We start from the raw sequence: 17,777 nt of genomic DNA on the forward strand, positions 1-17,777 counted from the left end.
GCACAGGAATGCCAGCTAGCCTGACCACTCTATTTTTGAAGTCCGTGTGGACTGTGACGTCGGGCATTCCTGCACCAGTCTGTGACCGCTCGCTTTAGTCATGTGCCAGCTTGTCCTGCATGAAGACGGGCAGGGAGCATGTAAGCAGGACACCTGCCAGGCCAGATGAGAAGTATGCCTGGCATTTGTGGGTGGTGAGTGGTGCAATGGACGGGATGAGAACACGATCTTCAGGGCAGATGAAGGTGTGTGAGAGAGAATGAATGGTGATGCCCCTTGAATTGGCAGTGGGTGAGATCCCTGTGTATGTGTGACGGGCTTGTGAGTATGTGAGCTGAGATTGATGAGAAGGGTGACTTATCCTGACAGCAAGGAGGAGACCATTCATCCTTTTTTGCAGGGCATTGGCACTGACCATCACTGCCACTGCCTCCCATGCTGGATTTGTTACCATGCTTGCTGGTCTTCTCCCAGACTGGGGTTAGAGGGCATCGCAGCAGGCCTCTATTATGTCCAGTAGGCGCTCGAGGAAGGCGTTGCTAAATTTGGGGGCAGCATGTTTCCTCCCTTTGGCAGCCATGACTTTGCAGCAGCTTCCGATCCTTTAGAGAGTGCTAGCTCTGTGCAGGGCTGTCCTTTAAATATGGCGCCCGGATACTGAAAGCCTGAGGTGATGGCAGGGCGGGTGAATCAGAGGCCACCCTGCCAGCAATCCGGCATGTTTCCTGGGAATGCATTATTAAAGGGGCGGGATGCATCGGGGATGGGACAGTATGGCGCGAAAACTCGCCATTGTGGCCGGTGGGTAAAACGTCCTTTTTTGCCATCTGCTACCGCACTTTGTGCAGATCTGGGACAATTCTGCCCATTACCTCTATGGCAATGTGGCTTGTTTTGGGCTGATTCAAACAGAAATGCAAGCAAATTATTTTATCTTTAACATAGCTCTTTGATTCTGCAACCCATATGAATAATTTCTACCTCTAATGGAGTTTTATGGATCCTTTTCCCAGAATTGTTAACTTATAACTTCTCTTATGTTGATAACAATCGATACCCTGGCTCTACCAAGAGGTCCAGAAATGGTCATCTATTTAAGTTTTTTTTCTATCAACTCTGACCTTGTAAGGTAAACACAGTTTAGTTTTTAACTGTAATTAGCACCAAGCTTGTTTGAATTGCATTTACTTCAAGGTTGCTTATCAGTTTCTCAATCAGATGCCCTCATTTTTCTAGAGTTCAAACTTTAATTCCTAAAACTAAAAGTTATATTTTAAAACATATGAATTAGATATTTGCAACAATAAACAGGTTGGTGAAATGAGCAGACACATGGCAGATGCACTTTAATGTGTGATGTGATGCGATGCACTTGGCAGAAACAATATGAAGAGGCCATATAATCTAAATAGTGCTATTTTGAGGGGGATGGATACAAGAGCAGAATGACCTGATGTTGCATAGTCACAAATTTTTAAAGGTGGTAGGGGAAGTGAATGAGATAGTTAAGAAAAGGTATGGGATGCTTGACTTTATAAACAGGAGCCTTGAATATAAAAATAAATAAGTCATACCAGATGCCAATGAATCATTGATTGAGGCTCAGCTGGAGTATTGTGTACAATTCTGGGCACCATACAATAGGAAGGGAGTCAAGGCTTGGAGAGGGTATAGAGGAGGTTCACCAGGATGATACCAGCCATGAGAGACTTCAGTTATATATAAGAGATTAGAAAAACTGTAATTGTACTCCTTTGAGCAGAGAAGGTTGAGGGGGAGATCTAATAGAGGTATCCAAAATTATGAGGGTTTTGCAATGAGTCGTTTTGATAGACTGAAAGGAACTGGAGATGCAGAGGGCTAATTTTCAGTGTTAAGGGAAAAAACAGCGATATGGGAACAAATTGAACAGCTCTTTCAAAGAACTGATACAGACAAGGCGGACCAAATGAACTCCTTCTGTGGTGTAACATTTGTTGATTCTATCAATTTAAACAAAGTCATATTGTTTACATAAAACTAGTGATTGTTACTCCAACTGAATGGTGATTCAAAGGTCCGCAAATTCATTCTGCCTTTTGTTTTAATCCTGACTTTGGTTCCCTTTATGTCATTTCTTTTAATGCAAACACCACAATCTAACCTGCCTGGGGGATGTGTAGAATGGAAATTCCAGGAAATGCTTAGCTTGTTGATAATAAATAACATGGAATGTTAAAAAAAGGTAGCAAAAGATGAAATGGGCCATTAGCCAGGTGGACAGCAATGAGGTAATCACCTGGTAAGTGGTATATAGCCTGAAGAGAATCAGGACTTGACAAGATCGTTCCTTTAAAGGTTAACTGTGCTTTTCAACTTTAAAACTATGAAGTTGCTTTAATTAGGGAATAGTCACTAAACAAATCATAGGAACAGGAGTAGGCCATTTAGCCCCTTGAGCTTGTTCCAACATTCAATAAGATCTTGGCTGATCTGCGACCTAATTCCATGTGGATACCTTTTCCCAATATCCTTTAATACCTTTGGTTAACAAAATCCATTAATTTCAGCTTTAAATTGGATCTAGCAACTATTGCCATTTGCAGAAGTGATTCCAAACTCCTACCATCTTTTGCTTACTTTCTAATTTCATTCTTGACTCTCTACTTCAGACTGTCTCCCAATCCTAGACCCCCAATCAACAGGATAGGATAGGTACAGAGAAACTATCTGTTCCCCATCATGGACTGGATTTTCATTCTAGAGGCAGGTAGTGGGAGTTGGGAAATTCCCTGGTTCAGACTGCTCACCTTGGGAGAAAGTACCTGAAAAGGCAGGATTTTACTTCCGGGTGGGGGGTGGTTGTGAGGGATGGGTGGTGCATGCTGGAGTTGGTGAAATGAGCAGACACATGGCAGATGCATTTTAATGCAGATGTGTGATGTGATGCGATGCACTTGGGAGAAACAATATGAAGAGGCCATATAATCTAAATAGTGCTATTTTGAGGGGGATGGATACAAGATGGTCACCCTCGGAAACAGTGTGGGGGCAGCCACAGGTGCTGCTGGCTGCAGAGGCAGACTGTTTAAAATACCTGCCTTGGTGCTCTAGCCCCAGTTTGTCCCAGTTGTAACAAAAGTAATAAAACAGAGAACAGACCTCTAACCCTTATAACTCACACCCCCGAACTGCCCCGGACACTCTCCATGCTGCCTCCATGCCCCTAAACAAATCCTCCATGGCCACTCATACCCATCATGCCAACCTATGCCCCTGGGCTCTCAGCCAGGAATGACAGTTTTGGCTGCAGGTTTTCCAGCATTTTCTGTTTTTAATGCATAATGAGGCTTGGCTGAGAGCCCAGACACCCATTAATTTGTTGCGACAGCTGCACCCAAGGGAAAACATTGCTTGATTGACAGATTTTTCTCTTAGATCTATTTTTCAATTGCTCAATGTTTATTTCCACAAGGTGTCAAGTGCTTGCAGTTTCTGCTTTTGATACTTTAAATGTCTGATTGATTGACACTTTTATAGGGCTAGAGAGCAGTTTTTTTCAAAAAAAGTTATGAATAAATGACTTTTTTAAAGCTTTTTCACATATGCCATTGTTACTATAGAGTTCATTGATTCTGTACAGAGTGTATACTGGGTGAATAGGCATGGAAGTGCCATAGGTTGACATGGAGGGAATGAGTGGCTATTGGGAGCGGGTGGAAGGGCATGAAGGCCATGAGGGGCCAAGGTCGGATGGGTGGAGGGGCTTAGGTTGATCCACAAAGTCTCCAACCCAATATCTTGAAAACTTTGACCAAATTACCTTATAACCTTCTAAATTCAAGGGAATACCTATTTTGCGTAACCTCTCCTTGTAAACTTAGCCCTTTGTGTCCAGGTATCATCCTGGTAAGTCTATGCTGCACTCCCTTAAGGCCAATATCTTCTTCCTAACAAGTGGAGCCTGGAACTGCTTAAAGTACTCCAGGTTTCGTGTAGCTGTGGCATAATTTCTGCCTTCTTGCATTTTTGTCCTCTAATTATAAATGCCAGAATTCCTTTAGCCTTCTTGATTATTATCTAATCCTACTCATGACATCAATATGATGTATATATCTATATGCTTAGACTCCTAAGTCCCTTTGGAGCTCCACTGTTTCTAGCTTTTCACCATTTAAGAAGTACTCTGAGCTATACTTTTTAGGTCCAAAGTAGATGACCTCGCATTGCCTACATGAAAATTCATTTGTCATAGTTTTTCCCATTTACTTAATCTATCAATATCCCTTTGTAATTTTATGCTTCCATTTATACTGCTTAAAATGCCTCTTATCTTTGTATCATTGACAAATTTGGATATGTGGCTTTCTATCCCAATGTCTAAGTTGTTAATAAATATGGTGAATAGTTGAGACACCAACACAGATTTTTGTGGGAGACCACTGGTCTTGCCAATAAGAGTACCTGCCCATTATCCTTACCCTCTGTCTCCCGTCGCTTAGCCAATTTCCTAACTAGTCAACCATTTGTCTTCAATTCCTTGAGCCTCAAGTTAAGGTAACATTCTCTTCTGGGGGAATTTATCAAATGCCTTCTGAAACTCCCCTTTCCACTTTAGGTTTAATTTAGTTTTGTAAGAAACCTATAAGACTTGGTGGCCTTTTTACTGAATTCAAAGCCTGCATCCCGAAACAAGTACAAATTGCAAATAATTGTGGCAACTGCTTCAAGTTTCCCTCTGGGATTTGGGCAGCTCGGCATTTACCATCCACCTGCCATAACATGCCTCCAACACTGGAGGAGTGCTGTACTGGAGTGCCAAGCTAGATTATGTGCTCAAGTGTCTGCTGGGGTTGAGGTGCTTAAAACCATGGCTTTTTGACTCAGATGAGAGTGCTGCCACTGGGTCATGCAAGAAGCTTATTGTTTATAGTTTTTTGTTTCTCTTAGCTAATCAAATTATAATGTTACTTTTCTGAAATATTTTCTTTCAGTGAAACAATTATGTTCCTTCATGAGATATTTTACCAAGGACTAAAAGCACGGATAGCCAACTGGCCTACATTGGTGTTAGGTAAGAACTGGTTAATGTAGAAAGTGGGAAAACATAGATTGTATTCATTAAAATAGACCAAAATATTAAATGACTGGTTGATTTTGCTGGGGAAGAGAATCAGTTGCTGAGTGCTGTTAAGTATAGTTGAACGCAAGCTGCAATTTGTTAGTCAGTCCCTTAAAGGTAATGGAATTTATTATACTTATGTGAAGAATAAAAATTGTATTGCCGCTGGGGTTAACAGCACAATGACAACTAACATCAACCTTATTGGGTCATTCATTAAAAAAAAATTATTTCCTTTTTCCTTTGGAGATAGGACAAATATTTTAACAGAACATTTATTGTGACCAGCAGTATTCCAGATAAATATTTCCTACTTATAAGGATACCATAATTTATTTGACTTTGTCACTTGCGAAGTATCTGACCAACATGACCATAGAATAGTTATTGTAGCACACAGTTATTTTTACCACCTGGGTGTTAAACAGTATCTGGACAGAGCACAGAAAAGGAAAATGTCTGGGTGGATTGCACACTGGAATCAGAATCTTCTGGAATTTTCCTTCCACTGGGTTCTGTGTGATCTTATCTGCTAGATTTTCCTTTCTGTGCTCTGCCCAGGCAATACCCAAATATTAAAGATGAAAATCTGCAATTATTAAATGTCACACTGTCAGTCACAACAGCTTTATACAACAGCTAGCTTTGAAACTGGGAAAAGTGTAGCCTCACATAGAATTTTAAATGACTCTATAATACCTGCAACCCTCAACAGTGGATGGTATTATTCATTCGCAATCCATCAGCTGTTTTTCCAGCTTAAACCAAAGAAAGATAATTGTTTATAGATTACACAAAACAGATGATAAACAAAAAACATTCTTCCAGCAGAATAAGTGATGAGTGGAACTAACTCAGCCAGCAATAGCACTGCATTGGCAGACAGATGTAGCATATCCTTCCTGCGCAAATACTCTAGTCTAAATCAGAAAATAAACAACTCCCTATCTAAATTGCAGGGAATCAGCTTTAGTGAGCAAACTTGGTTTGCAGCCATTGTGCACAACCTGTGAGTTTATTGGTGGATTATGACGCGTAATTTTCCAGCTGCCCAGGAACGTCAACCACCAAGAATTCACCTGAGAATCTCAGGTCGCACTGTGCACTATTTTCTGACCATCAATTTAAATCATGGTGTAATGCATGCCCTAATTTTTTAACGTACTTGTCCAGATGGATGATGCTTTTGGTAATAGCTCAATTTTGGAGAATTATCCCTGTGATATATTAACAATATGTACTATAAGTCCTGTCTTAGTTTATCTCATCATTATTCTTTATAGAGGTGAAATTCCTCACTAGTTGCAGCAGGCACCTGTTTGTAGCTTTGGCAGAGGATCTGGACCTGGTTATGCTAGGTTCTGGCCTTGGCATATAGATTCTGGAAGTCCTTCTGTGGCAGATCATCTGCCCCTTCCTATAAGGTTATTGATATAAGAGGTCGGAGGGTAGGGTTACCTAGATTGCAAGTTCTTATACCCGCTTTCCAACAGGACTTGCTGTTATATTGGCAGAGGTATTGTTGTAAGGGTGGCCGAGTTGCTTATATTAATGATAGATTTGAACTGCAGACACTTCTTGGGTGGAAAAAACATTAAGTTTATTTACAACATACTCAGCAGCAACTACACGTGTGCTTTCAACTCCAACTCTATCTCTACACTGACTGGTGAAGTAGCCTGCGCTACTCTCCTATTGGTTACTACAGATCATGTGATCTCTCCTAAAACGTATTATTCTTAAAGGTACAATACACACTTAATAAAACCAAAATTAATACAGGTACGCTTGGTTTCATCAGGTGTCTGGTCTCATCAGGTGTCCTTTTGCAACACCAGTAAAAGAGGGGCCCACTTTCAGGGCTTAGACCTTTGAAACTGAGAGGAGGATTTTTTTTGACATTGCATGTGGCCTCTGCCAGAGGGCTATTGGGGCCATCCATTTACCACTTTTGAGGGGTGGTGGGAGGGGGCAATGAGGGGACCTAGTACCTCTCCGGTCCAGTAAACATCATCAATGTCAGTGGGAGCTGCTGCAGATGTGTCCCCAATCCACTAAACGCCAATTTTTAAGGCATCTCCCGCCAACTCCACAAATTTCGGATTGACAGAAATCACTGGTGGTTGCTGTCCTTGTGTTCTTGCTGGGTGCTCCAGGTCTTTTTGGCTAACATTTTACAAAAGTACTTCTTTTTAATGCCCCCTAAAAGCCTTTAGCTTCCAATCGCTGTGACTCTCTCTATCACAATTATTTCCTCTTTTTAGCTTGTTGATGCTTTTTTAATGAACGCTCCCCTTAAATTTCTACTTCTGTTCTAAATACACCTTTTTACACACTTTTCCTTGTGTTGAAATCAAGATTCATCAGCCACAGTCTCTGCTCATTCTAGTCAAAGAACCATGGAACAGCTTACCCTCATTTCCCTCCGTTTCCACCCTCCATAGGCTTTTAAGGCACAAACCTTGGGTCTTATAACCATTTTTCCACCTCTGTCCTACCCTTTTCAACCTTGGTGATGGGCTCTAGTGTGGGTCTTGACTATCCTAATTTTATAAAACAGCATGTATTCAAGTGAAATGTTAACTTATGGAAATTTGGCTCTCAGCCACTCACTGATTGGTGTCGTTTCCTTTAGGCTAACAGTGACGTCACTAAACAGCAAAATGTTGGATTTTGTTGTGTATATTATGGAGATTATGATGCACAACAAAAGCATTAGTGAATGTTCAAATACACTGTAATAACTGTATTGCTATATTCATGATGTATTTCACACACTTTAACAAAAGGTCAAGGTTACATGCTGGCTACAAATCCTGTCAAGTAGGAATGACCCTGCACTAGTTACTGTTTACAGTGTACTACTTCAGGCTCATTTTCAGAAGGAGCTCTTGTAAAAATGAAATGGCCAAATTTCCTGCTGCCTTGTGATTTTTTTCTGCTTAGTTATTTTGGTGGAGGGATAATCATCAGCTGCCAAATGCAGAAGCAGACCCCATGTTCCTCAGGTGATCGGGGCTACAGAATCTGCAAGTGTTTAAGTAGTTCGGAGTTATGGAGTTAGGCACCAGTAGAGTTATGGTTGTAGGTGGGTAGGGGCTGGGCAAAGAGAGGAAATGAAAGTTTTTTGAGTTAAGAGGAACTTAGCTCAGCGACACAGAAGGAAATTAAAAGAATTGTTCTACAAGGACAGTCCTGCTTGTGCATCTTGGGAAGAAGGTAGAAATAAGCTGCGCAGAGTTGTTGGGAGCAGTGGAGCGAAGATCACTCCAGAAGAGCTGAGGCAGATCGCAGCCTGAGAAATAATGGTTTGAAGTTGGGTGGTGGAATCATGATCCATAGGGAGGTAGGAGGAGTCACTGGGGAGTTAGTGGTTGGTCTCAGCAGGGTATGACATCTTCTGCCATATAACAATGAGCCCCTTTTCTTCTCAGCAGGTTTGCTGGCGATGCCAAAGTTAGAACCGAGGGGATGGGGTGCTGCAAGTTTAAAATGAGATGAAGTTACAACAGTAAGGAGAGTGGAGAAAATGAAATGGCTGATATCAAAATGATGGTTCTCGATATGCATGTGCAGACAGCAGGTGTGAACAAGAATGGACTTAGCAGTGACACCACCCCCCCTCAAGATGAAATAGCAGGCTGACTTCCAAGGTCATGCTTGAAGGATCATCACGTGGATATAGTTCCAGAAGGGGGAGAAACAAATCTAGGTTGGAAGAGAGAAAGAGGGGATAGGTCACTTCAACTCTTTTTGTTACTTTATAAGGACAAAATGACAGGATTCCTTTTGAAGCACTGCCAGAGAAATTTTTAGATATTTCCAGATAGTCAAGAGTTAATATTATATTTTTGCTGCTTTACACAAAGTCACAACATTCTTTTAGGCAGGATTTATGACATCCTGGTTGCTGATTAGAAGCTGTGGTGTTAATCAGGCACAGCAGTCCATTTCCCTTTTAACAATAAAACCGTGAGGTTTCTCGAAAGAACAAAAGATTATAGTTTAACTGAAAACAGAACCACTTAGGAAATCACATCTCAATTAAGCATTTCAGATAGACTATGAATCTTCGCGATACAAATAAGTATCCTCTAGTTGTTACAGAGTTAGAAGATATTAAGATTGTGCAGATCATACTGTTTCTATGGATACCAAATAATGTTGTTCCTGCAGATGCCATTACAAGTGTGTGAAACAGCTGCTGTGATTAAATTTATTGACTTTTGTTTCTTTTTCCAGCTGACTTATTTGACATTTTATTACCTATGCTGAATATTTACCAAGAGTTTGTCAGGAACCACCAGTACAGTCTGCAGGTATTAGCAAACTGTAAGCAAAACAGGGATTTCGACAAGCTGCTGAAACAGTATGAATCAAACCCAGCATGTGAGGGGCGGATGCTGGAGACCTTTCTTACATATCCCATGTTTCAGGTAAAATTTAACTCTGCAGATGAACGTTTGGAGTAATCTATCAGTTACATGGGTATAGCCATGTTGGGTGTTAAGTGTAGACCTCTGGATTGCAGAGGCTCCACAAAGCCCAGTACTTCTCTCTCTGTTGTAACTAAAATTTGATTAACTTAGTAAAAAGTAGGTCTTTTGACTGAGGCGATTCATACGTTAATGGTGATAGTGATGCCTCATTAGCATATTATCTTTTCTATTGCAGTAAGTAAAGACTGAAGAAATGCTTTTGTTATCAATGGTTAAATTATTATTCATTGTAGTATTGTTACTTCAGAAACTCAGCTTCCAATGTCCTGTCATTGGCCTGAAAATTACTCTGTGTGAAGATGAATGTATTGATATCAAATCCCTTTGATCACTGTTTTACCAGTGGCAACAAATGGGTTGATGTGTCTGTTAAAATCATAGAAAGAAATCCGATATGAAAATATCATTTGTATGCAAAACTTCTTACACAGTAAGGGTAATTTTCACCTTCACAACTTGGGGGCAATCTTGCGATGTTTGGATCTCACGTCCATTCTAGGACACATCCAATTTTAATCTCATTGATTTAAAAAATTGTGCAGGTTCTACCAAGAATGGGCAATCCGTTCTGCTAGATTGACACCCAGAGGGTGAAGTTGAAAACTGTCTCCAATAATTTCATCAGCAATATTGTGCACAAGGAATTATAACCAGAGCACCTGATGAATTTATTCTCTTATTCTGTGGGGCAATTGCTGGAAATGTGCAATGAAAATGATGCAGCACTATGACCTGAATGAACAGGGCAAGGAACTATGTGTCTCCTCGACCGATCAGATTGAAATACAATGCAAGGTCTAAACAAAAAAATGTAATTTTGAGTGGGTGGATTCAATGTCAAATCAATTACAGGAAGAGAAATAAAGAGATGGACAGAAAGATTCCAATCTTTCAATTAAGAGAGTGGAAAAAATAGAACAAAAATTTCTTTAAAAATTGTAAAAATTCCTGCAATAAATAAAATCTGAAGGAATGAGATGCCACACATGTAATAGTTAATTTTCAGTGTCCGAGAGGTTGGCTGGCAATAATTAACACTTATCACATTGGTTTAACGTAAGATAACTTGACTTAACTTTCTGTGGTCTCTTTGTATCTACTGTGCAAGTACGGGGACTTCAAGCTATATTTGAATGGGGAGCCAGGTAGTGATATGCCATTTTCACAAAACTAACAGAGCAGTGAAGCATCTCTGACTTCTTGATTTCTGTGTTTAATCGCGTACCTGCTGAAGATGCTGGGGCACTTGCACTTAAATAATGGAGAGCACTATTAGCCTTGCCATTATTTTGACATCAGTTTTTGGGCCATGGTTTTATAGTTGTCTCTATGGGTCTAGCAACAATATTTTACATTTTAATTTATCCCATCATTTACTTCAGGGTTGTATGTCCTCTACTCCTATTGAAGTTGGTTATCATCATGTCAGGAGCATGCCTGAGGATCTCTGAAGAAAAATTTAAATCTGACAATTATAAACTAATGGCATTCAAAACAGCAATAGCAGTGTTCACCATTTATATTATAGCAAGCGATTTGTAATTATTCAGACCCCCTAAGAAACAGGATTACACTGCCCCGGGGACTCATGATACTTAGACAACAAATTGTATTGCATGCATAAAGTGTAGAAGTTCAAGGGATCCGTCACAGAATACTCTACAAAGTAAACCGTTGGTGCTAAGCACACAATGCCTGCCCATAGCAGAATGTAAACATGCGTGTTGTTGAGAATGATGTTATATTTTGTTTCTCACCAACTTTATGTCTTTCTCTGTTGTACAATTTTAGATCCCAAGATATATAATAACATTACATGAACTTCTGGCACACACACCACATGAGCACGTGGAAAGGAAAAGCCTGGAATTTGCAAAGTCAAAACTGGAAAATCTTTCGAGGCAAGTGGTATTTGTGTGTTTTAAAAACTGCACTTAGTAGATGCACATCACCCTTTACTCCAGAGCAAGCACTTTATAAGAGGAATCTGCCTAATTTGATTTGGCAGTTCAGGGGATGGGACTGATGCCCGACTAGCAAGACAGCTCACAGGAAGTCAAATTCAATCTTGTTGGAGGTGAACATCAAGCGATAGTGGCCTGTTATCTACCTCCGTCCAATTTTTGGTTCCAGTGAATTCAAAGGAAAAACTGGTGGATTAAATAACAAGCAGTTGACCCACTATCACCATTTTTGCGTTCCTGTTGAAAATTCTTTCGAGTTATCAACAGTCACAGATTGCAACTCTTTCGAGTACAATCACAGTTCTTGGTTTCCGGGAGTGGGACATGAACCCACAACCCTCTGATTCAAAGGCGAGGGTGCTATGAACTGAGCCACAGCTGACACCTCAGTCGCGTTCCTGTTGAAGTTGAATCTTACCCCCGCTGTATCCCACAGCCATTCCTGATTAAACCGTTGACGTTCTTTAGTGTGTTCACCAATTATTTGAGTGTACTGATTAATTATTCCAGTGTGCTCATTGATTATTTCAGTGTTCTCGCTAATTAGCCAGTACATTCATTAAGTATTTGATTGTACTCATTAATTGTTCCAGTGTGCTTGTTGATGATTCTGGCATGTGAGGATCCACAGATGAAGGCCCAAATCTTCGATCAGAGTCAGGATCTAGTTTGGGGGGGGGCGGTGTGGGGGAGGAGATTAAGGGGGGGGAGTTGGGGTGGGGTTCTGGGGGTTTGGGTAGTCAGTGTGAATGATTGATTGGGGGGGGGCTCATTTATATAGTTACCCAGGAGTTAGACTAGGATTTTTCTGTCTAACATTCCCTGGGTAACCATTCAAGAAATTCGGCATCTGCCATATATAAACAATTATCCAAGATTGCAAAAATTGACCAAGGTTTGTGGAAAGTGGAGTTGTTGCCACACACAAGATATGCCACAATTCTGCTCAGGCAGAAAATCTAGCCTTTAATCTCCTAGGAACAGAAACAAATAGAATTTTTTTGATGCAGAATGATTGCAAGTGGATGTTCCATTTGTTATGCTTCAGCCAGAAGCATGGAAATTCACCAGGACTCACTGGGATAAAAATGCAGCATGGAGGTGAACTTAGAATAAATGTTGCTCCTATAAACAATTGCTGACCACAAAATAAGGGTAGGAACAATCTTTACAGTTGCATACAGGGTACACGAACAAAGATAGTGAGGGTACTTTTAAGTGCAAATTGTGAGTGCCTTTGCCAATAGGCGTGTAGGTGAAAGGGCTCAAAGTGGCAGTGTGGCAGGAGGCTGGCAGCAACACTCTGACCTGGGCACCTTCTGTGGCAAGCGAGAAACCTCTGTGGGACAGGTGGGCTTGTCATTATGATATGCTCATTAAGAAGTGTTTTAACTTGAGTTGAGCCTTAATGTTGAGATGCGCGGGTTTCCCAGGCTTCGTGGAACTCGCCAGAGGAATCACGGCGAGAGAACTGTGGGATTTGACGGGGTTGAACAAGTGACAGGTAAGAAATCCTTTAAATGCTGAGACTTCACACCTGCTCCTTTGACAAGGTAAAAGGCGTTTGCTCATAAGGCTTGTTTTGAGAAAGTGCTTTCACTGTTTTGAAGATGATTCCCACTACTTTGGAGGTAATTCCTGATACTTTGGAGTTTATTACCTTTGAGTTGAACTTCCCAGCCGTCAAGCATCTGTTCAGTGTGGGAACTGCTTATGCTTGAACATCAGATAAGGAACAGGATAAGCAGCAGCAGCTTCTCGTCAACTACCCGCTGCACCCTTCATTTCTTCACTTCTGGCTCCTTCCTTGGATCTGCTGGTGATATTTGCAGCATCTCACAATCTGTTGCCCACAAGCGCATCTCAGTGACCAGCGACATGTTGGCGAGGACCAGACCTTGTGTGCGCTTCTCAACCGACAAAGCCAGTGAGCGTGAACATGCACTTGGCTTTTCCAATCTGGCTGGCTTCCCACATGTTCAGGGAGTCATCGGGGAGTTCAGTGGCGATCAAGACACCACCCTGGAGTCTTCATTAATGGAAAGGGTTTCCACTCCATCAATGTTCATCTCGCCTGCAACCACCAAGCTTATCGTGCTTGTCTGTGCAAGAATCGCAGGGAGCTGCCATGATGCCTTCATCCTGCACCAGTCAAGACTCCCGGTGATATTTACACCTAGAAGCAGAAAGTTTCTTGGAGACAAGGGATACGCTCTGAAAATATGGCTGATGACCCCCGTGATAAGCTTAGGCAATGAAGCCTAGGAAAGGTACAATAGAAGCCACCTGACCACCAGAGTTGTGGGGCACAACAAGCAGTCAGGATGCTGAAGATGTTCTTTAGGTTCCTGGACAGATTTGGGAGCACTCTTCAGTATGGACCAGCCAGGGTATCCAGATCGGTAGTGGTCTGCTGTGCCTGCACAACATAGTGCAGCAGCGAGGACCGGAGTTCCAGGAGGAAGAAGGTGCTGAACGCTCTGTCTGTTTGGAGGAGGAGGAGCAACAGCAGCAGGAGGAGGAGTGCAACTTGCCAGTGCACTAGCAACCACACACACACGTAGCTGCCTGGAATGCCCACCTGGGGTTCAGGAACCGTTCACTTAAACTGAGGCAATGCAGCCATCTGGCAGGCAGATTCTGAAACACATGCTCTATCAGCCCCCAGCACAATCAACCATTGCTCCCATTGCTTGTTTTTACCTGTCTTACCATTCTTTAAAAGACAGAAGACCACTTGCCAGGCAGCAGGGAAATAGGGATAATACAGGAAATGGAGCAAGCAAATAACCTTTATGGTACAGAACAATTGAACAGCAATGTAACAGGTTAAACATTCATGTGAATACCCTATTGAAACTACAATTCTTTGCTTGTCCTTTTCCAACACTTCCTACATTCTGGGTTCTACCCTGTGGTTTCAACAGAGCTGGAGGCAGGCTGTTCTTATCCCTTCTCTGACTGATTAGTTGCTCATGGCTAACCTCCTCTGGATTTTGGATCCCTGACAACTCCATCAAAGTCCGACTTACCTACACTCCTGTACGGGGCAGACTTGCCCATCAGGACAGGAGGCTGCATGTGGGGCTCTGATGGGGTAGGGGCACTGGGTGAGAAGTGGGATCGCTTTGAGCAGGGACCTCACTACCATGCCCCCTTTCTCCATCTTCCCCATTATGGACCACCCACATCTCCATGCTAGGCAAAAGCTAGATAGCACTTTTCTGCACTTCAGTGAGTTGCTAAATGGCCAAGGCTAGGTTTTCATCTCATCTTTTCATAGGTTTCCGCTTAAGGTGGCATTCTGCATGTGCAGGCCATTGGTGAGGGCCAGCATGCACTCGGTTGACTGCCGGTCTGATGCTCCATGCAAGTGGCCTACCTTTCAATGGATGTAGAAATCAGAGCAGTGCTCCCCCGGGCATCACGAGGAAACCTTGGACCTCCCCTGCCTGGACGTTCAAACCCCACCCTTTCCTTGATCACGACTTACCTGACTGACTGCGACCATTCCTGTGGGTCCGTGGTGCTGGTTACTAGTTGCACTTGCCTCATTGCTGGCTATGGGCAAGAGTCGGGCCTGGACTATATTAATGAAGCACAGAGATTTAAACTGATCCGGGTCTCAACCTAGCCCCACTCTCACCTCTCGCCCCAGGTTGAAATTGTGGCTAATGTGCCTTAGTAGATACGAACTCATTCTCTGGGAAGAGCACTCCCTTACATCAATGTAACCACCATATCCCAGAGGCACTTCAGGATCTGATATTGTGCAACATCTCCTCATCAAGTCTCCAGAACAAAACGAACAAGAATGAACGGCACTGCTTTTTGATGTACATATATGGAGTCTAACACAAGCCACATGAGGGCTCTAGAGTTCACAACATCAATTCCTTTCTAAATAATTCAACAAACATAAAGTCAAAACAAGGTTTTTAAAATCATGCTGAATTTTATCTTAAGTCATTTTATTTTTAACTCTGTGCACATCGTCAGAGTAAAATGTGAAACACCAGCCATAAGATTGATTGATTCTGAGAGCGATGAGAGTGATGAATGTGATTATATTATGGCCTCTTCATTATTTACACAGTTGGTTGTAACCACGCTTATAAATTCCATTACAGTACCAAACTTAAGCATTTGTAACTTGGAACTTAAGTTGGCTTTTTTTAAAATAAATGATAAGGATTGTTATTATCAAAAAATACCCCTTTTTAGAGGGGCAGAATGAATAGAAAATTAAATCATAAAGCAAAGGAAACTTGTAACTGAAATAATAATGTTGTTTGCGCTATCTACGACACATAGTTAGTCCTTGCAGTGACCACCAGTCCCAGGAGGCCTCAAGCATACCAATAGACCCGGTATGCTCCTGCTCCAGGACCGCCATTTTGTAAACAAGCAAGCCTTGTATAATGGTAAAAGCAGCGGCTATACAGAGGAGATTTTATGGAGCCCGCAAGAGCAGGAAGTTTGGCGTGCGAGGTGACTGAATTCGGTGGGATGAGAAATTTTGATTTCTCAAGGGTGGATTGAGATGCAGAGGTTAAGCCAGCATCATGTCAAGCCTCATGTCATCCTGTTCATAATTGTAATACTTTTGCATACCATGAACACGCATTAGTCTAAAACTTTTTTTCAATTACATGCTACATCCAAGATAAAGTCAGTGGCACACAAGAATCTTGTGGTAGCTGGTTCACGTTCATTTATAGATGGCATGTATCAATCAGCTTTGTGTAGCCAGTCAGCGGTCTTTCTTATTGAACTCTGCAGCACAGGGGAGGGGAGCAGGAGAATAGCAGCTTGCATGAAGTCTCAGGACCAGAAAGGGCGAGTCAGGGGTACGTGGGGGTTGTGGTGGGGGTTGAGAGGCTGAGGGTCAGGTGCTTGGAGGAGTGGAAGCAGGACCCAAGGAAGGAGAGGGGGTGGGGCATAGACGAGTGAAATGGGAAGGGCCTGGCATCCTGGGTGTGGTGGAGGTGAGTGATAGGAACAATCAATCAAGGTAATGAGAGACCTAAAGGGTGGGGTCAATACTGTCCAAATGTGTGTCCATCTCAGGGTGTTGGCTGGCAGAGTTCTTACGGGTCTTTGAGTTCACCTGCAACATTTCAGTTATCCCTGCTGAGAGTGATCTCAGGTAATGTCTTTTACATTGCATAGAAGGGAGGGCCAGCTGAGCCTGCAAGTTCAGCCCGCCTGCCATTGAAACGGCGTGTTTCCCGGGAATGCATAAATAACGTGGCAAGTTTGGGACATGAAAACCCGCCATCGCGGATGTTTTACCCACCTGCTATCGCACTTAATGCAAATCTGGGACAATTCCACCCACTAACATGAACATTCAATAAAGAGTGAACAAAAATACATAATATTGTTTTTCCACAATAAGGAACTGTCCCTAACTCCCCTGTACCCATCACTGCATGCCAACCATGAGGTGTGTCAGTACATTCAACTCTCTGACTAACGATGATGCAAATGTGAATAAAATGAAACCAATGCAATATGAAATCTTTCCAAGTGAAATTTAAATGTGAAAGAATACCCACGCCACCTTAGTGCTCTCTATAAGTCTTAAGTTAATGGCAATGGAGTTGTGCCGTGATGCAGCACCTCCCTACTTGACCAGGAGTATCTTTTATAACCTGCCGTACCTGCTGCATTGTCAGCTTCACCACTTCATCACGGCTTCTCCTGCCGCAGAATTGGTTTTCCCATGCACGTAGCCGGCACTTTAAATTTTAATTGTAATCCCATGGGAAATGGGGAAAAAAGCAAGAGAGCAGAGGTGGTGCCTACTTCCTGTTCGGCCATTGGCCACTGCATGCCACTGATAAAATTCCATCCTATGTTTAGAAGTTTAGAAATTGTTATTGCTTAATATATACAGTTGGTTCCTGTCTTACCTCTTATCACACTAATTCTGTGACCCTTAAAAGCTAATCAAATTAGTTGGCTCTCGATTGCTTCATATGACCCAATTTCCTAGAATATGAAGTAGCAATGATTAATTTTCCAATGCCTATCAAAATGAAATTCAATTGTCAGCACTTGAAGACAATCTCTGTCATGTTCTGTCTGGAAAGTTCAGCAATCTATTCTCAAATTGGAAGCTGGTGGAACTTACAATGTGGCTCATTCTCTGGAGCTTTTCATAACTTGCTTAGTAACCAAAAGAAGTCACCTGAAGTTTCCCAAAAA

The 17,777-nt window shown here is 42.1% G+C and overlaps 1 protein-coding gene across 1 annotated transcript in view; it reads left to right on the top strand.

Moving 5' to 3' along the window:
* The window catches only part of rasgrf2b (Ras protein-specific guanine nucleotide-releasing factor 2b), a 266,898-nt gene that overhangs the window by 114,210 nt on the left and 134,911 nt on the right, over nt 1–17,777 (top strand). Inside the window, exons 6-8 of the mRNA XM_078564491.1 lie at nt 4,974–5,053; nt 9,344–9,537; nt 11,392–11,501. Coding sequence (XP_078420617.1) covers nt 4,974–5,053; nt 9,344–9,537; nt 11,392–11,501 — 384 coding nt within the window. The remainder of the gene's footprint in view (nt 1–4,973; nt 5,054–9,343; nt 9,538–11,391; nt 11,502–17,777) is intronic.

This window comes from Cetorhinus maximus, chromosome 2 (assembly GCF_964194155.1).
Source record: "Cetorhinus maximus chromosome 2, sCetMax3.hap1.1, whole genome shotgun sequence".
In the NCBI taxonomy this organism is placed as follows: Eukaryota; Metazoa; Chordata; class Chondrichthyes; order Lamniformes; family Cetorhinidae; genus Cetorhinus; species Cetorhinus maximus.